Source organism: Lolium rigidum, chromosome 2 (genome assembly GCF_022539505.1).
Source record: "Lolium rigidum isolate FL_2022 chromosome 2, APGP_CSIRO_Lrig_0.1, whole genome shotgun sequence".
Taxonomy (NCBI): Eukaryota; Viridiplantae; Streptophyta; class Magnoliopsida; order Poales; family Poaceae; genus Lolium; species Lolium rigidum.
In genome coordinates this window covers 160,861,845-160,882,771 of record NC_061509.1, presented here as the reverse complement: position 1 = coordinate 160,882,771, position 20,927 = coordinate 160,861,845, and the positions used below count along the sequence as shown (strand labels likewise).

At 40.1% G+C, this 20,927-nt stretch overlaps 1 protein-coding gene across 1 annotated transcript; it reads left to right on the top strand.

Moving 5' to 3' along the window:
- Positions 1-1,784: 1,784 nt before the first annotated feature.
- On the top strand, positions 1,785-4,678 carry LOC124687577 (E3 ubiquitin-protein ligase RMA1H1-like). The gene is made up of 2 exons (XM_047221355.1): positions 1,785-3,665; positions 3,742-4,678. The coding sequence occupies exon 2, from the start codon at positions 3,774-3,776 to the stop codon at positions 4,497-4,499; it is 726 nt and encodes a 241-aa protein (XP_047077311.1). The 5' UTR covers positions 1,785-3,665; positions 3,742-3,773; the 3' UTR covers positions 4,500-4,678.
- Positions 4,679-20,927: the final 16,249 nt, after the last annotated feature.

Sequence of the window (20,927 nt, the reverse complement as noted above, 5' to 3'; positions counted from 1 at the left end):
GATTTAATGGATGATTATTACTTACGTAATCGGATGTAGCTTCGTTTGACACGTACAATATAAAGAGAAGATCGTACCATATCTATAATGTTTTTTCTCTGGTCCGTAGTAGTCTTTTAAACTAGGTAGACTCTCCTAATTGATTTTTTTGCCAGAGCATACCTGTTTGAAATTTGAATAGGAGACCCTAATCATAAAAAGAAACGTACGTTCACGCTAGCTATGCAGTCCATTTAGGAAACAAAAAATTTAACAAAATAAGAAGGGATTCACATACAGATTACCTGAGATCGACCATTAAAAAAGAGATGTACGCGTAGAAGATTAGCTAGCTAGAAGTTGAAAGCATGATTCAGTAAAATTATTTTTGCTGTTGTTTAAACTTATAATATAGTGAAGTTTAAATGTACATAAGTGTATAGATATATGCATGTGCATGGTTAAGCCTATTACTTCCTCCGTTCAATAAAAGATGTCTCGGATTTGCCTAAATTTAGACGAGCCATTACTATATCCTAAAAAAAGGCTTTTTGAGGCGCCATGTTAATCAACATAACCAAAAAAAATCAATGATTTGAGTTTCAATATTTAATATTATACGTGTACAAAGAGATCGGCAATGACCAACATCACGCCGGCAGAATCGGTCGATGGAGTGCCGGTCGCTCATCGATTCATTGGTTAAGTCCAGATGTTACACGTAAATCTTTTTCGACCTTCCGTGTGAGGCTAGGCCCTACAAAAATAAGATCACACCCATTTCAAGAATTTCATAAAGAATATTCTAGCGACACATCAACTGGTCCGAGTTCATTATATATAGAATTTACTTTGTCTAACACAGTCAGTATCTTTGATTCTCAAAATTAAAATGTATATAGGAGATTTTAGTGTCATGCATACTCGATTTCTCCCGAACTTAATTTGTACCAATAAAAGATTATTTTCGATAGATTCGAGTGTGATGAGAACTTAATTTAAAAAAAAATAGCAAGATAAATTGGTAGGCAAAAACCTTCTCAAATCCAACAAAAAAGATAACGAAGATGCTATGAAAGAAAATCGCAAAAATATTCTTATTTTCAACTTCTAGGTAGCTAAAATATGCTTATAAAGAGTGAAACAAAAATCCCCTAGGAAATATAAGCATATGCCATATGAATAATAACAAACCACATGATTATACATTACAACGTTAAAATTCAAAGAACACAAACTTCAATAGCAAGAATACATCACACCTACATAAACTGCATTTCGCCATAATTGATCATGTCCATCGGAGGGACTTCGTAGAGCTTACATGAATTATGGGCTGAAAGTAGCACCCCACATGGATATTCTAAATCTATCTTCTAGACGATTATTTTGTTCAGTTTAAGATAGCGGTATCAATTGGTTAAATCTAGAAGACTGCAACACTAAAATATAACATATATCTTCACATTTATTTTATTATTATAATAACTTAAAGTGTCAAGGAAGAATTAAGTTGAAAAATATCAAAGATTATTTATCCAGAATTAATTAATACATTTCCTACAACACAATAAATACAGTCTCGAACTTTCTAAAATTAATAAAGATGATGCCCTCGCATTTGCGAGGGCCACCTTGCTAGTTTCTATTAATTTTAAAAAGCCACGCAAAGTAAGCTTTGACCAAAGTTTTAGAACAAACAACTAACAACAAAAATATTATATAGATATCATATAAAAGTACATTTCATGTATTCTAGTAATATTGATTTTATATTCTACATGTAAATATTTTATTCAAAAAAATGGTGAAAGTTTACATGGTTTGATTTTTTTTAGAAAAACTAACATTATGCATTGGAACGGAGGTACTACATAATTGTACTAGTTTAATGTTTATTACTATATTAGATTAGCTCAATCTACACGGCTCTCCTCTTCTCTTCTAGGTAATGTCGGAATTAGGAAGAAAAGAATGGTTTTACCAAAATTATTTTACCAATATACTCAGTAACATATGGTTTCCCCATTAAACTTGCTTAATTTTGGTACCAACATGAATTTATAATGGATATGATCGTGTGCCAATCATATCACAAGTCAGAACCTTTAATTTCCCCCTTCCTCTTTTTCTCAGCTCTTGGCAACCCTAATTAAGCTATGTGGATTCAGTCAAAGCGGTTATGATTTGTATTTCTTCAATAATTGTACTAGTTTAATGTTTGTTTATTAGATTAGCTCAATCTACATCAGTCTCCCCTTGTCTTGCTGGTAATATCGGATTTTGTTTTTGAATGGTGGCAATGTCAGAATTAAGAACAAATGAATAGGTATACCAAAATTGTTTTAACAATATAGTAACCGATGGTTTACCCATTAAACTTGCTTAATCCGGGTGCCGCCGGAGATTTAGGATGGCTGTTGGCTGATCATGTCGCACACTATCCATCATCTGTACCCGATAATCCCAACAGCATTCTTAATAGGCACACAAAAATTTAGTCCAACAACTGTGTAACAACGACGTGCCGTGAGCTCATCAGTCAATGAAAGAAATGCATATAATTAGGAAAAGGAAAAGAAGCTGCATGGATATGGGCAACAAATAGGACTCGTCCGTGTCTCCATGATGAAGAGGATAGAAGTTGTTGGCCGAATTATTTCATTGTGTGCCAATCCTATCACAAGTTAGAACCATTCCCGCTCTCATTTCGTAAAATTGGTCTTGCCGTTGCAGATCACCAGATATGCTTCAAAACGATTAAGCGGCTGGTTTGTTGTGCTCAATCCCGCTGCCATATATTCTTATTACAGCATTGTTTAGTTCATCATGGTTGTGTTCCTTATCACCACGGCCACGCTTTATTGATCCCTGCTTCACGGTTATCATCCTGTAGAAAGAATCGATGCGCAACTCAGTCTCCAAGAAAACACTGCAGCACATTTTTTTATTGCCAACGTACTAGTACTTAGCAATATCATCACGACGATAATGATAGTGTTCTCCTTCCTACCCTTGGTGATGCTGTCTCCTTGGTCTTGCCTTAAAGAAAACAAGGATAACTTCTTCAAAACAAAAACAAGGATAACAAACATCATGTCGGTGTTTCAGTGATCTGGCGACCTTATCCAAAGTCAGTCTATGAGCCAAGCTAGGGCGCATGTTAATCCGCCGAGGAGTAGATCACAAATGCAACTTGCTTTGTGCTGTGTCTTTTCCTACAGTTAACTTCAGGCTGTCGATTACAGGACTTGACTTTTGGAGCCATGAATTAGGTTCACTCTCCAAGCTGGGTAAAACATAATTACTCAGCTAGTGGATGCCCAACAGCTTGCGATTCGTGTAGGATTGGAGCATTACGTGACGTTTTGTATTCTTATCTCTGAAAAGGAGTACGTAGTACCTTGTTTAGCATGGGGCCCTCTGGAAATTTGGATAGACTGGTCACTGGTTCACGGATGAACAAGAAAAGTCTCTGGCCTGGGCCAATCACTCCCATGGATTCCTTTTCCTTGCGGTTGGAGCATCTGTCCCTTTTGAGTTTGGTCACCATCTGACGGCACCGCCACAAACAAACGTGCGATTGCGTGGCTTCCCCTGCCCGTCTCGTTACTTGTCTTGCTCTAGCAGGATTGATCGTCCGTCCCACGGCGATTTCATGAGTTACCTTGGATATTGATTGATTGGTGAGCGTTCGTTAGTGGGCTTCTTCTTCTTCCTTGTCTCTCTTGCTGACTTATGTAATCATCCGACTCTTTGCAGCTCCGCGAATCGTTCGAAGGTGTAGGATCAAGATGAATCAGGCTAGCACGGCAGGCGCGAGTGATCCGTTGAAGAGATCGAGCGGGGACTGCTTCGACTGCAACATCTGCCTGGACTTCACCGTGGAGCCGGTGGTCACCCGCTGCGGCCATCTCTACTGCTGGCCCTGCATCTACGAGTGGCTGCGCCGCAACGGCGACGAGGGGCACGCCGGGGTCTCGACAGGGCGGCCGTGCCCCGTGTGCAAAGGACCGCTCACGCTGGACTCGCTGGTGCCGCTCTACGGCCGCGGCAGCAGCCGCTCCGATAAGCCGCTGCCTCACCCGGCCATTCCGCGCCGGCCGGCCGTGCACCGGGAGGCCGTCGGGGAGCAGATCGGCGGTGGCAGTGGCCTTCAGCACGTGAGCACGGATCCCGATTGGCTCACTCGTTCACCCGGTCAAGCGCATCACCACCATGCCGATGCCGCGCGGTTCGACGTCCTATACCCTCCTCCACGTCTCGGAGGCGGCGTGAACGTGATGCACTCGACGTCCGGAGGGGTCCTTGGAGGGATGGCAATGGCGGTACTCCCCTTGGTGTTCCGCGGCCAGGTGCCGGCGTCGAGTGAGCACTACTACTCCAGCCCATACAATCCGGCCGCCCTGCAATACATGAGCCCTAGGCTGAGACGGCAGCACATGGAGGTGGAGAGGTCTCTGCATCAGCTATTGTTCTTCCTCTTTGTGTTCGTACTGCTATGCCTGCTCTTGTTCTGATCTCTGAAGCAGATATTTTGCAACTTCTATAGATATAGCATCTGGTGTACATAGCGTGTGGTGTACAGATAGTAAAAGAGGCTAGCGGTAAACAAGATTCCGGCCTATGTGACAAGAATTCAGCAAGAGCTCATGAAAAGTCTGGGACGTGCCTTGTTAGGGCATGTATAATGGGGTGATATCAGCCTTCTCTTAGAGATGCCACATCAGATTTTTGCTTAGTTGTAGGAGAGAATGAAGAGAGATCTCTTAGCAAGGGATCATCTTCAACGCCGGCCCTGTCATGTGGCGTTTCTGTCCGCCTCGAGCCCCACAGCCAGGCACGCTCCACCTTTACTCTCACCTAGCCGCCACCCGTGACACCACCTCTCGCTCCAGCCGCGCAGGTGCTGTGCCCTAGTTCGATCCATGCGTATCAGATGGTGATGAGATGCATCAATGATTTTTGTCGCATGATTTTGTTGTATCTTTTGGTAACTCAAGATGTAAGCGCCCATTTTTGTAAAACTTTAGGCATGTCTCGCAATATGAAAACACCATAATTTTTTCATACATTTGTCCATTCTGCATTGCAAGGTAACACTTTCTTTTTATCAAACTTGGAAGGTCGGTTTTTGAATCTTGGCTATTGGTTCTGTTAAATGCATGTCTTGCACTTCTCCAGTACAGCTGCTCTGCTAATATTGCTGCCAAAACCAAAACCAACAGTAATTCTATAATTCTCACCATTTTATAAGAAGTTTGAGAAAACATGATTTATGTGACACACTAGCCTGGTATTTAGATCCACTCTGGGAAATCCACTTATACAAAATCTTCTTATCGTGGTAGTTTGACATTTTGATTGATCGTCATACATTTTTTGTTGATCTATCATGCATGGCCATTTGATAATCCCTCCAACCCATAATATGGCCATTTGAACTCTTCTATTGGTTGTAGTAAAATTATGTACTATGGAACATGTAGTATTTTGTTTTCTATATACAAAGATGAATGAAGAAGAGAACATATGACTATGGCAATATTTTACGTCAGACAGAGATTAAAAGGTGCAAGTTTCTGTGCAGGCTTTTATGCTTTGAAGCTGGTGATATATACTATTTTTTTGAGGTCTTTCACTAGTAGAAAACATGGCTTTCGTTCAAAGCACTCTAGGAGCTTTATTCCCGGTTTAAAAAGGAATCGAGACTAATGGGCCGCATTAGTCCCGGTTCGAACGACGTGGGTCACGGAACTCTCTAGTCCCGGTTCGAGGCCTGGCGCGCTCTGTCGTAACCCCTTTAGTCCCGGTTCGTATTACCAACCGGGACTAAAGGGACATCTCTATATATACCATGCATGCCGAAGCTTGTGAGCCATACTTAGCTTTTTCCACTTCTTAGAAAAAGAGGTGTATGTTGCTTTGCTCTCTTCTTATACACAAGAGGTGCTCGATGAAATGTCTAAGAGCATTTTCCACTTAAGTTTACACAAACAAGCCACACTTAAGCTTTCTCCTCTTTTTTTCCTTCTCGGTCGAGGTTCACAACTTTATCTTTTTCATCCGTCATAGATAAAATGCATGTGTGTATATATACATCGCTTCACTATTCATGATGTTCTATAATGGTTTTTGATAAGCTTAATTATATAATATAGATGAATCGGCAATGGATGTACAGTTACTGATGCCATAACGAGTTCACTGTTTTATGTATGGCTGAGAAAAACAAACGGGGCGGTTTTATGTATTGTCCATGTTTTAACTGTTAGGATAAGATAAATTACTCTTCCTCGAAAACCCTTCACACCCACCTGTTGCGATCCGGTTTCATGCCTAACTACAATTTTGGACCAAGCACGGAGAAAGAGGGGTTATGATGGAAGACAAATGAAGAAGAAGAGGATGATGACAACTATCTCATGTTCCCTGAATAGGGTGATACTGCATGGGGGGGAAGCAGAAGATCAAGAGGCATCAGAAGAGCCGGCTGATGATCTTGGTCGGGCCATTACTGATGCAAAGAGAGACTGCGAAACTGAGAAGAAAATGTTGAAGTTCGACCAGATGTTAGAGGATCACAACAAATTGTTGTACCCAACTTGCGAAGATGGCCAAAAAATCTAGGTAGCACACTGGAATTGTTGCAGTGGAAGGCAGAGAACGGTGTGACTGACTCACGATTTGAAAAGTTGCTAAAAATAATTAAGAAGCAGCTTCCAAGGGGTAACAAATTTCCCACCAGTACGTACGAAGCGAAGAAGGTTGTCTGCCCTCTAGGATTAGACGTCCAGAAGATACATGCAGTCATTAATGACAGCATCCTCTACCGCGGTGAGTACGAGAATTTGGATGCATGTCCGGTGTGCACTGCATTGCAGTATAAGATCAGACGAGATGACCCGGGTGATGTTGAGGGTGAGCGCCCCAGGAAGAGGGTTCCTGCCAAGGTTATGTGGTATGCTCCTATAATACCACGGCCGAAACATTTGTTCAAAAAATAAAGAGCATGCCAGATTATTGCTATGGCACAAAGAATACCATAAGAAAGACGCGATGTTGAGACACCCCGCTGATGGGTCGCAGTGGAGAAAAATCGAGAGAAAGTTCCAGGACTTTACAGATGACGCAACAAACTTTAAGGTTTGGTCTAAGTACAGATGGCATGAATCCTTTTGGAGATCAGAGCTATAGTGATAGCACATGGCATGTGACACTATGTATCTATAACATTCGAAGTTTATTATGATGCCAGTGCTCATCCAAGGCCCGAAGCAACCCGGCAACGACATTGATGTGTATCTAAAGCCATTAGTTTAAGAACTTCTATAGTTTTGGGCTGTAACAGGTGTACGTGTGTGGGACGAGCACAAACAGGAGGAATTTGGCCTACGAGCGTTGCTTTTCGTAACTATCAATAATTGTCCTGCTCGTAGTAACCTTTCAGAACAGTCAAACAAGCGATACAATACATGCATGCACTGTTTAGATGAGACTAATAATATATGTTTGGATAAATCTAAGAAGATCGTGTACCTGGGGTATCATCTATTTCAAACGCGTAACCATCATGTAAGAAAGAAAGGTAAATCTTTGAGGCAAATCACCGGAAGAAGCATGTGCACCGTATTGGTGATGATATATTTGGTATGGTCATATAGAAGTAATCTTTGGAAAGGATCATGACGGATAGTTTGTTCTGAATGACGCGACACGTGGCTATGTGATACGTGCATTTTGTATCATCATTATTGCTACATATATGTTTAGTTTTTATTGTTATTTTCCACCATACATCATTTTCTATGAATTTTTAGTCGATTTTCCGAGACTTTCCTACAAAGTGCCCTTCATTGGTATTTAATTCTCGGAAACCTCCTTTTTTATTTTATTTGTTTAGGACTTTCCAGATCGCTAAAAATCGAGGGAAAAATACCTGATCAGTTTTTCGCCTAGAGAAGGACCGTGAGCGAAATAAGTATGCGAGGGGAGCCACGAGGGCCAAACGGCACCAGGTGGCGCGCCCTACATGTCTGGGTGCGCCATCCTGGTCCGTTTTCACCTCGGGCATCATCTCGGCCCCCCTTTTATACCAGAGCCTCCGTTTCTCCTAAAAACCTAAGCCATATTTTTCCCGAGATTTATTGAGATGGCAGGGGAGGCGAAAGTCCACTCCTACTCCGGGAGAGGGCAGATCATGTTGCACCGGTGCCTCCGGTGAAGGGAAATCGACGCCATCGATATCCCCACTCCTCCTTGTCTTGGGAAGAGGCATATCCATCAACATCTCCATCCGCACCATCATCACCACCATCTCCATCTACGAGATCGACATCATCCACCGCATAGTTTGCGTTGAACTGAACCTCGGATATTGTTTTTCGTGCTATTGCATGTCTGGTAATTTGTCATTATTCGGTGGGGAGATTATATATTCAGATTGTGTTGTAATCATTATGCCTCTGGTCCATATCATGTTTGACACTTGTGAGCAGTTCCCCACGTTCATGTGGGCATATGGTGATCTGGCTATGATTGTATATGATGTGCAATGGTCAAGTTTTCTATCTTTTATATTATTCTGTGATTGTTTTATGCGAATATTGACCGCATATCACTTCACCTATATGGGCTCACAGGGATGCACTTTAATTTAATGCATTAGTGTTGGAAGGGACAGAATGACATAAATTGTTTTCCAATACTATGTGTTGCATTAGAGGGGTTTATGTCGGGGACCAATGATCTTATTGCTATGATGGAACATTTATGTCTTAATGATTCCTATACTTGCACATGAAAATGGCTCTATGACCCATCATAAGGGGTGTGTTTGCACATCTCTATGGATGTACCTAATTTAGGCTCCGCCCCTAATTGAATAAATCTTGACAAAATATTTACCATGCTGTGTAAAACTCAGATGCTAGTAAATCCATGTCACCCTCAGGAAATTTAGTCTCATATAAGCACATACACACTTCATTTTGTCCTCTTGCTGCATAGAGGATTGGGATTTTCTCTCATCGAGAGCATTTACTTATTTGCTATTTACTTTCTGCACTTCATTTTTATTGCAAACTATACACTCAAAAATACCAAAACCCCTACTTATTTGCTATTTACTTTCTTGTCGATTCTGCTAACCAATACCTTCAGCTCCTCGTGGGTTCGACAATCTTTCTTATTGAAAAGTACTACAGTTGATCTCCTGCACTTGGGAGCCATCACCATGTGGAAGAAGAAATCTATACTTTGGGGCCTACCCTATTGGGAAGTCCTAGAGGTCCGCTCTTCAATCCACGTGATGCACATGACAAAGTATCTTTGCGCGAACCTGCTAGGCTTCCTCGGCGTGTACGGCAAGACAAAAGATACACCGGAATCACGGCAGGACCAACAACGTATGAAAGAACGAGACAACATGCATTCAGAGAACGAGACAGATAAAGGACGTCATTACTCCAGCTACGCTCTTACAAAAGTAAAGAAGGAAATATTTTTTGAATGCCTGAGCAGTATCAAGGTCCCTTCTGGCTTCTCGTAGAATATAAAGGGAATAATAAATATGGCAATGAAATAATTCCAGAACCTGAAGTCTCGTGACTGCCACGTGATAATGACGCAATTGCTTCCGATTGCATCGAGTGGGCTTATACCGGAAAATGTTTGAGTACCCACTGTGAAGCTATTTGCATTTCTCAATGCAATTTCTCGAAAGGTAATCAATCTAGAAATTCTACAGAGGTTGCAGAATGATGTGGTCCAATTTCTTGTTAGTTTTGAGCTGGTGTTCCCACCATTCTTCTTCAATATTATAACGCATCTCCTCGTTCACCTCGTCGAAGAGATTTCCATTCTCGATCATGTGTTTCTACACAATATGTTCCGCTTTGAGAGGTTCATGGGCGTCTTAAAGAAATATGTTCATAACCGTGCTAGGCCAGAAGGAAGCATCTCGAAGGGCTATGGAACAAAGGAGGTCATTGAGTTCTGTGTTGACTTTATTCCTGAACTTAATTAAGCCGATTGGTGTTCCTGAATCACAGCGCGAGGGAGACTGAGTGGAAAACGCAAGGTAGGAAAGAAAGCAATGATAAGTATGGACGGGCATTCTTTCACTCAAGCACACTACATAGTTCTACAAAGTTCCACCTTGGTGGCTTCGTATATCAATGTACACAAGAATTTTGTACGCTCCCAACACCCAGGGCAGTCGGACAACTGGATTACACGTGAACACATGGAGACTTTCGGCGGTTGGCTGCAAAAACATCTCATGCATGACACAATTGTTGGAGATCAGCTGTACTTGTTGGCCAAGACACCGTCTTCGACTATATTGAATTTTCAAGGGTACGAGATAAATGAGAATACATTTTACACGATCGCCCAAGATAAAAAGAGCACCAACCAAAATAGTAGTGTCCGCTTTGATGAAACAAACTACAATGGGCAAAGGGACACGTATTATGGTTACATAGAGGAGAGATGGGAACTTGACTATGGACCTCCTTTTAAGTTCCATTTGTTTCGGTGCAAATGAGTCAAGAACATGAGGCGGGGTTCAGGTAGACAAGCTGTATGGAATAACAACAGTGGATCTCAGCAATCTTGGGTATAGAGACGAACCATTCGTCCTAGCCAATGTTGTGGCTCGGGTTTTCTATGTGAAGGACATGTCTACCAAACCGAGAAAAATAAAAAATAAACAAATGAATACATCATACGATAAGCCAAAGCGCCACATAGTTCTTTCAGGAAAAAGAAACATCGTGGGAGTGGAGAACAAGACAGACATGTCGGAAGATAATAATAAGTTTGATGAAATTCCGCCCTTCACAGTGAACACTGACCCAAGCATCAAGTCAAATGATGAAGATGCTCCATGGTTACGGCCGACGCGATCGTAAACAACCGACATACGCGAAGAAGGTTCATGGCACACATGTGTATCTCAACATGGCAATCAATTTCCCATTTCTTCTGGTGTAATTAATGTAACTCTATGTAAGGTATGAACACTAGATGAGCATGCTTGGGGACATTCATTTGAACAAAAATGACATTGATTTGAACAAAGTGACATTAACTTGTATGAGAGGGAGTTTGCAGGAGAGGGAGGCGTTCACCGGCTTGAGAGGAAATTTTCCCGGGGCGAGCTCCTCCAAGATGTCGTAGGGCGTGCGCACCAATTACATCTTCGAGAAGCTCCACCACGGGCAATTTCCCAACCCTTTCCTCGGGCCATGTGGAAGAAGCTCCCTACCTTCTTGGTTGGTTTGTTTTTGCTAGTTAAATAGAGGTTGTGACCTACCATATAAGGAGTTTGCAAGAGAGGGAAGAGGCTGCTCACAGGATTAGACCAACAATGGAGATGGAGGCGTTCACGGGCTTGAGGGGAAATTTTCCCGGGGCGAGATCCTCGAAGATGTCGTAGGGCATGCGCACCAACGACATCTTCGAGAAGCTTCGCACGGGATATTTCCCAACCCTTTCCTCCGGCCATGGGGACGAAGCTCCCGGTTGGTGATACGTCTCAAACGTATCTATAATTTGTGATGCTCCATGCTTCTTTTACACCAATTGATATATGTTTTGTTTACACTTCATTGCACTTTTATACATTTTCCGGCACTAACCAATTAACAAAATGCCACAGTGCCAGTTCCATGTTTTCTGATGTTTTTGTATTTCAGAAAAGTTGTACAAGAAATATTCTCGGAATTGGACGAAACAAAAGCCGAAGTGCCTATTTCTCCGTAACGAAGACAGAGACCGAAGGAGGGACGAAGAGGAGGTGCAGGGTGGCCACACCTACCCTAGGCGCGATCTGGCCCTGGCCCGCGCCTAGGGGTGGTATGGGGCCACCAGGCCTCCACCGACCTCGCCCTTCCGCCTATAAATACCTCCTGACGCAAAAACCCTAAATATACAAGCCTCCGTTCCAGAAAAATTCCGTAGCTCCGCGACCGTCGCAGACAAGATCGGGGGGATAGACAGTCTCTATTCCGGCATCCTGTCGGGGCGGGGAATTTCCCCCTGAACCATCTCCATCGGTTCCACCGCCATCTCCATCGTTGTTGCTAACTCCCACTATGAGGAGTGAGTAGTTCTCCCCTGAGGCTGAGGGTGTACCGGTAGTTATGTGGTTTATCTCTCTCTCATGGTGTGATGTTTATGTGATCATGAGCTTTGTAATCTACATGTCGTTATGCTAATCGAGGGAATTTATTTGTGTTTTCTCCGGAGACTCCTTGTCCCACGTGTGTAAAGGTGACAGTGTGTGCACCGTGTGGGTCTCTTAGGCTATATTTCACATAATACTTGTTCACTGAATTATGATTTGAGTTGGATGTCTCTATAAAATTGTGGTGTGTTAGTACCGCCTATGAATGCTCAAAGTGACGGAGTGGGGTGTTTATTAGTACTTGGGAATACATATTTAAGATTTTCTTTTGCAGCCCTACGCAATGAATTAGTGTTCGTTATCCAACCAGAGAGTAGTTCAGAATAGCATAGTAAAGTGCTTATATTTATATTCCTTTATGATATCATTGTCGAGAGTTACCACTAGTGAAAGTATGATCCCTAGGCCTTGTTTCCAGACATCGAATCACCATTTATTTACTGTTTTACTACATGTTTACTTGCTGCCATATTTATTTCAGATTGTTATTACCACTCATATTCATCCATAGCACTTGCAGTTTACTATGTCTTCGCCGAACTAGTGCACCTATACATCTGACAAGTGTATCGGGTGTGTTGGGGACACAAGAGACTTCTTGTATCGTAATTGCAGGGTTGCTTGAGAGAGATATCTTTGACCTCCACCTCCCTAAGTTTGATAAACCTTGGGTGATCTACTTAAGGGAAACTTGTCACTCGGAGGCCCAATACTGTCTACAAGAACAGAAGTGTGCGTAGACATCAAGCTCTTTTCTGGCGTCGTTGCCGGGGAAGTAAAGTATAAGGTACCCACATCCTCTGGCTACTAAGTCTTTTAGTTGCTGGTGAGTGCTCAAAGTTGTTTCCTTTAGATTCTGCAATTATATCTTTTTATTTCTTGCTTTTATTTTCACTAGTTAGGCTTAATGGAAAACAACAACAAATTAGAGAACTTTATAGTATTTATCTTCAGTTAGGACATGAGGTGTTTGAAGAGAAAATTAAAAAACCTATGGAACTTTACTTGCATGCTAGTAGCAATGTTATTAGTATGAATTCTTTGAAAACCATTATTGCTAACGCTATGGAAAAGTCTAAGCTTGGGGAAGCTGGTTTTGATGAGCATGATATTTTTATTCCCCCAAGCACGGAGGAGAAAAATTACTTTGATGATACTATGCATCTGATATATGATGATTACAATGATGAATATGATATTTTCATTCCACCTACTATTGAGGAGGAAAGTAATTATAATTACAATATGCCTCCTGTATTTGATGATTATGGTGATGAGAATAATAATGATAGCTATTTTGTTGAATTTAATCCCACTACAATTAATAAGAATGACTATGCTTATGTGGGGAGTAATAATTTTATGCATGTGGCTCATGATAAGAATGTTTTATGTCATAGTTATATTGTTGAGTTTATTCATGATGCTACTGGAAGTTATTATGAGAGAGGAAAGTATGGTTCTAGAAGTTTTCATGTTACTAAAACACCTCTCTATATGCTGAAAATTTTGAAGTTGCACTTGTTTTGCTTTTCTATGCTTGTTATTATATGCTTCTTTGATTTATTTTCTTACAAGATTCCTATGCATAGGAAGTGGGTTAGACTTAAATGTGTTTCATATTTTCTTCTTGATGCTCTCTATTATTTCAATTCATATTTCTTATGTGAGCATCTTCTCAAACTACTGCGCCTAGCTGAAAGGCATTAAAGAAAAGCGCTTATGGGAGACAACCCATTGTTTTATTTATGTAATATTTATTTTATGTTGAGTCTTGGAAGTTATTACCTCTGTAATAACTGCTCCTTATCATTTTTATTTCTTTTTGTGCCAAGAATAGCCTCTAATAGGAAGAAAGTAAGATTTGGGGAAGTTGCTGCCTAGAAACAGATTATGTGATGTTACCATAAAAATTCGTATAAATAGCCAGAGCAGAATTTTAATCTGCCATTTTTTATGCATATGCCCCGGTAGATTATTCGTCCGAGCCATATCAAATTGAAAATATCTGAAATCCAATTCCATTATACTTGTTGTTCTGTTTTGACAGATTTCTGCACTATTTACATTTGCCTCTTAAATCTCTTTCTTTTTGAGTTCTTTTGATCAAAGAGATTTTTGAAGAATTGCTACAGTAGCTAATGCTTTAATAGATGTTTGAAAGATGTTAGAACTGAACCCAAGTGAATGTATTATTTTGATTGTACTAATGCTACTAATAAAGAATTGTGTGAAGTTTTGTATGAAGGAAGTTTTCAAGCGTAGGAAGAGAATAATGATGTGATGAGATGAAGAATGGATAAAAGCTCAAGCTTGGGGATGCCCCTGCACCCAAAAAATATCCAAGATGTACAAGCGTCAAAGCTTGGGGATGCCCAAGGCATCCCCTTCTTCATTAACAAAAATATCAGGTTATCTTTCAAGACACTATATTTGTATTGCTTCATATGCTATGTGTTATTTTTGGAGTGTCTTTATTTTTGTTTTTTGTTTTTTTAGTTTTTTTTTTCTGTAGCATATGGTTGGATTCTAGCGTTCTTGTGTGGTAGAGAGACAGGCTCCGTTTTAATTGCATAGAACACTCTAGTTTTCGCTCTTATTTTCATGCGGGTGTTCTAGTTCTCTAGTACTTCGTTTAGCTTTGCTTTCTATTTTTATTTTTTTCAGAGCTTGTTAGCTTGATTTATTCATGTATGATTAGCTCTATGATCCATATTGATTATTATCTATGAGAGTTGTTTCAAATAAATTGATTGGTGTTGGAGACGAGTAAAATGTTTCAAGAATATAGTGATGCAAAAGGGAGCTTGTCTAGACTGTGGCATAGATTTCAGCATGTCATGTTGGATTTTGTTTATATGATATGCTTAGTATTTATTGTTGCATCATGACTTGTCTCAAATATCTGAGAGTGCTTAATGTGCCATTGAAAGAATCATGTGTTGTTTCCATCATAAAAAGCATAATATTGTGGTATTCTCCTTTGATGCTTTATTGGGTTGACTTGGCGCATGCTTACACTATGTTATGACTATCAAAAATTCAACTAAAGACTTCATGACCATTTAGTTTTTGACTTGTGATATCACTTTATGCTTTGATTAATATTGCTTTGTCGCTATGCATGATTATGGCCATTATTGCTCTCTTAGTTTGTCGCTCCTAGTCTTTTGCTAGCCTTCACCTGTGCTGAGTATGATCTCTACTCGTGCATCCAACCACCATTAAACAAAGTTTGTCAATTGTGTCCACCATATCTACCTAGTAGCATTATTTTTATTCCAAGTAATTCATAATGTTTTATTTATCTTCCAAATTAAAATTTTGGCATGAGAAAATTAGTCAGTAAAACTCTCACGAATTTGATGGTACATTTACTTTCTTGTAATTAATAAACTTGATCATTATGACTATCTTATGAAGTTTATATGGTTGCAAATTGCAAGTTGGGAGTTATTATAACCATGCTTTCATGGGGAACACTTTCGACATTGCACCTATTATTTAGTTGATATCATGATCTTTTGCTTATGGATACCTATCGATGCGAAATAGAATGGAAACTTGTAAGTCCATGGAGTTTGTATATGTGTTAGAGAAACGGGGCCGCTAACCTAAGCCGTGCATCATTCATGGTGGAAGTTTATGGCATTTCGTGAAGCATTTGCAATAAAAAGCTATACTCATAGTAAATAAAAAATTGCTGAGATGCTCACTGTCTGTTTGTCTTGTCATTTTGGTGTGGGATTGCACTTATTTGAAAGAATAATTCCATATCATGGGGCAAGAGGTACCCCTGCTGCGTTCTTTATGATACATGTATACTTACAATGACAAGAACTTATTTGGGACCTAAGTTGAGTAGCATGAGGTCTAGGTACTCGTATTTAAGGGGCATGAGATTTTCAACTTGTGATTTGCAAGCATATAGCTCATTTTTTACTCACGTTAACTTTAACCATTCAAGATGCTTATGATAGGGCAATGAGAGCTCAAAGCTAATAAGTACCATACTTTTTGGAAGGTTTATAAAACTTTTTTATCTTGCTTACTCTGCAAAGAGTTTTTCCTTTTACTGTTATGGTGAGTCTTCATCTTCTACTTTATGCACCAATTAATAGAGCATAGTTGTCATTCTTAGTGCAATGTGCATAGTCCCAAAATTATTATTGATTGATTCATGATTATGCCATTTCTTGTTCTTAAATTACTTGTATCTAGTCACCCTCTAAACTTTAAACGTGTCCTAGCATTTATGTTTTGCTATTCCATAGAGGACAAGCTGAATACCACTTTGCTATGTTTTCTCTATGCTCATAAACAAAAAGTTGCTTTCATTGCATTATTATTCATGATCTTTGTTCGAGTTACTCTTCATGTTATAACATAGTTGGTAAGTTCTATTTTTAGAATTATATCTATCATGCCTATGTTTATAGTACTTTGATCCTAGCTTGCAATGCTTTACATGCTTGATCAAGATTGTGTTAGCTTCATGTCACCACAAAAATTATTTTGTTATCACTTACCTACTCGAGGACGAGCAGGAGCTAAGTTTGGGGATGTTAATACGTCTCGAACGTATCTATAATATTTGATGCTCCATGCTTGTTTTACACCAATTGTTATATATTTTGTTTACACTTCGTTGCACTTTTATACATTTTCCGGCACTAACCTATTAACAAGATGCCACAGTGCCAGTTCCCTGTTTTTACGATGTTTTTGTATTTCAGAAAAGTTGTACCGGGAAATATTCTCGGAATTGGACGAAACAAAAAGGCGAAGTTCCTATTTCTCCGTAATCAAGATAGAGACCGAAGGGGAGACGAAGAGGAGGCGCAGGGCAGCCACACCTACCCTAGGCGCGGTCTGGCCCTGGCCCGCGCCTAGGGTGGTGTGGGGCCACCAGGTCTCCACCGACCTCGCCCTTCCACCTATAAATACCTCCCGACGCAAAAACCCTAAATATACAAGCCTCTGATCCAAAAAAAAAAGGCGTAGCTCTGCCGCCGTCGCGGACAAGATCCGGGGAACAGAAAGTCTCTGTTCCGGCACCCTGCCGGGACCGGGAATTGCCCCCGAAGCCATCTCCATTGACTCCACCGCCATCGCCATCGCCGTTGCTGACTCCCACTATGAGGAGTGAGTAGTTCTCCCCCGAGGCTGAGGGTCTACCAGTAGCTATGTGGTTTATCTCTCTCTCTCATGGTGTGATCTTTATGTGATCATGACTTTGTAATCTAGATGTCGTTATGCTATTCAAGTGGATTTTACTTATGTGATCTCCGGAGACTCTTTGTCCCACGTGTGTAAAGGTGACGGTGTGTGCACCATGTGGGTCTCTTAGGCTATATTTCACAGATACTTGTTCACTGAATTATTATTTGAGTTGGATGTCTCTATAAAATTGTGGTGTGTTAGTACCGCCTATGAATGCTCAAAGTGACGGAGTGGGTGTTTATTAGTACTTGGGAATACATTTTTAAGGTTTGCTTTTGCAGCCCTACACAATAAATTAGTGTTCGTTATCCAACCAGCGAGTAGTTCAGAATAGCATAGTGAAGTGCTTATATTTATATTCCTTTATGATATCATTGTTGAGAGTGAGCACTAGTGAAAGTATGATCTGTAGACCTTGTTTCCAAACATCGAATCACCATTTATTTATTGTTTTACTACATGTTTAATTGATGCCATATTTATTTCAGATTGTTATTACCACTCATATTCATCCATATCACTTGCATTTTACTATGTCTTCGCCGAACTAGTGCACCTATACATCTGACAAGTGTATTGGGTGTGTTGGGGATACAAGAGACTTCTTGTATCGTAATTGCAGGGTTGCTTGAGAGGGATATCTTTCACCTCTACCTACCTGAGTTCGATAAACCTTGGGTGATCTACTTAAGGGAAACTTGTTGATGTTCTACAAACCTCTGCACTTGGAGAGCCAACACTGTCTAAAAGAACAAAAGTGTGTGTAGACATCAGTTGGCTTGTTGAGATGCTTGCGATTATCAATGCTCCTTTTATAGGCCCGGCGCCGCCGCTTCCTCTTTCGTCTTGTTCCTCTGACAGGGCATCGTGCGCTACATGCCTTATCTCGCCGAGCAGTGCGTCCACCCACTCGTCCTTTTCCCGCAGACAGTTTTGTTAGATGGCACAAAAAACCACCTTTAGTCCCGGTTGCACCCACCAGCCGGAACTAAAGGTTGCCCACTCGTCCTTATCTCGTCGACAATTTTATTAGATGACCTGAAAACACATTTAGTCCCGGTTGCACCCACCAACCGGGACTAGAGGTTGGCCTCATGCGAGCATTCTGAGCGGCGGCCAAAATATCCTTTACTCCCGGTTGCACCCACCAGCTCCGGTTTCCTCATTTTCCTCCTCCTCATCTTTATCCGCATCATCCACTATAATTATGGTTTTAAATTATCAAACACTTTTCATGTTGAAAGATTTTTCGAAATAGGAAATATGAAAAAAGATATAAGTTAATGCATTTTAAATTAAAAATGGCAACATGCTTAATAGTTTGAATAGTAAGAATAATTATTTTATAAAACATAAAATGGTTTTAGATTAATTGTCGAAATTCAAACACTTTTCATGTGGCAAGCTTTGTCAGAATAGAAATTATGCAAAATATATAAGTTAATGCATTTTAAATTGAAAATGCCAAAATGGTTAATAGTTTGAATAGTTAGAATAATTATTTAAGATAACATAAAATGGTTTTAGATTAATTATCCAAATTTAAACACTTTCATGTTGAAAGCTTTGTTGGAATAGAAAATATGCAAAAGATATAAGTTAATGCATTTTAAATTAAAAATGGCAAAATGGTTAATAGTTTGAATAGTTATAATGATTATTTTGGAAAACATAAATAGTTTTGGATTAATTATCCAAATTCAAACACTTTTCATGTTGAAAGATTAGTCGGAATAGAAAATATGCAAAAGATATAAGTTAGTGCATTTTAAATTAAAAATGGCAAAATGGTTAATAGTTTAAATAATTATTTTAGAAAGCGTAAAATGGTTTTAGAAAGCCCCATAGCAGTTCCACGAGCGGAGCCTAGAGCGCAGCGTCGTCGAGCAGGTCGCCCCTTCTTGCCGTCGGCGCCCTGCTTTTTGCAGGAGGGCAGCAGCAGGTCGACCTTCTTGTGGAGGCGCCGCCGGAGTAGCTCGGGGTTGGCCGTGGCTAGCAGGCGCACCTCGCCGCTGCTCTTAGCCCCCGAGTTGTCCACCGCCTGCACGCCGGGCGAAAGCACCATGTCGCGCACCGCGCCGGTGGACCATGTCTCCGTCGCTGAATCCGCTATTCTTCTTCTCCTTACCACGCGTCCACGCGCGTGCTGCTTTCCATGAGCGCAAGGGCAGAGGAAGGCCATGTCCCCACGCTGCTAGGAATAGGATATGCATGTGACGTGTCTGAGCCAATCAGAAAACAACACGTCGTCTGTCAACAACACAAAAAGAACAGACGATTTAAAAAGTCTTCGGAACCGTGTAGTTGCCGTCAGTTTGGTGGCCAGAATCCAACGGTGGGCAATAAAATCCAACGGTATTAGATGCATGCGCACCTACCCATCTGTACACCAAATTCACTCTCTTCATGTTGAAAGCTTTGTTGGAATAGAAAATATGCAAAAGATATAAGTTAATGCATTTTAAATTAAAAATGGCAAAATGGTTAATAGTTTGAATAGTTATAATGATTATTTTGGAAAACATAAATAGTTTTGGATTAATTATCCAAATTCAAACACTTTTCATGTTGAAAGATTAGTCGGAATAGAAAATATGCAAAAGATATAAGTTAGTGCATTTTAAATTAAAAATGGCAAAATGGTTAATAGTTTAAATAATTATTTTAGAAAGCGTAAAATGGTTTTAGATTAATTATCTAAATTAAAACACTTTTCATGTTGAAAGTTTTGTCACATTCAAAATTATGCATAAGTTATTTAACTTCATAATCAAACACTTTACATAAGAATTCTTAAATAATTAAATTTTTATAAAGAATAAATGATACTTTTATTATATATAAAAATATCTGAACATTTTGATATGCTATATGTTATTTTCTAATATGAAATAAGGCGGGTATCACTTCAAATGAAAATTTTGAAACACAAATCCAAAACACCCTTTTTAGTCCCGGTTGGTAATTTCAATCATTATCGCCATGTATCGACATCTTCTGTTCATTACCTGATATCAAGTAATTAAGAACTCCTTTACTCATTTATTTTGCCACGTAGGGTTTGAAAACGGTTCATCAAGACAACTAGGGGTGGACGGAAACCGGAGATTACATTCAAGGTCGCGTTGAAGTAGTACTATAGCTATGTCCGTGAATCTCATTGATTTTTATTTCAATACCATGCATTATCATGCTTGATTATTAGTTTGATCGAACTATATTTTCGTAAAGTGTTTGAAGTAGGAAACCGGGATTAATTTATGTGGATACTACGTTTGCGAGTTCATTCGCGAGATGGCCTATTATCGGGAGGCGGAAAGGGCTATACACGCCCTTCATGTACGGTGAACAATATTTCACAATCTATTTTATTACCATCAATTGTGTTGAGTTTCATTCATATATATTGATCTCCTTTTTAAATTAGATGGAACGTGTGCAGGGCACTCTCCTATCGGTGGATCGCGTATGAGCAATTCAAGAGGAATTGGCGGGATTCTTAGCTAGGGAGGTCATAGCTCCAAATGGAGAA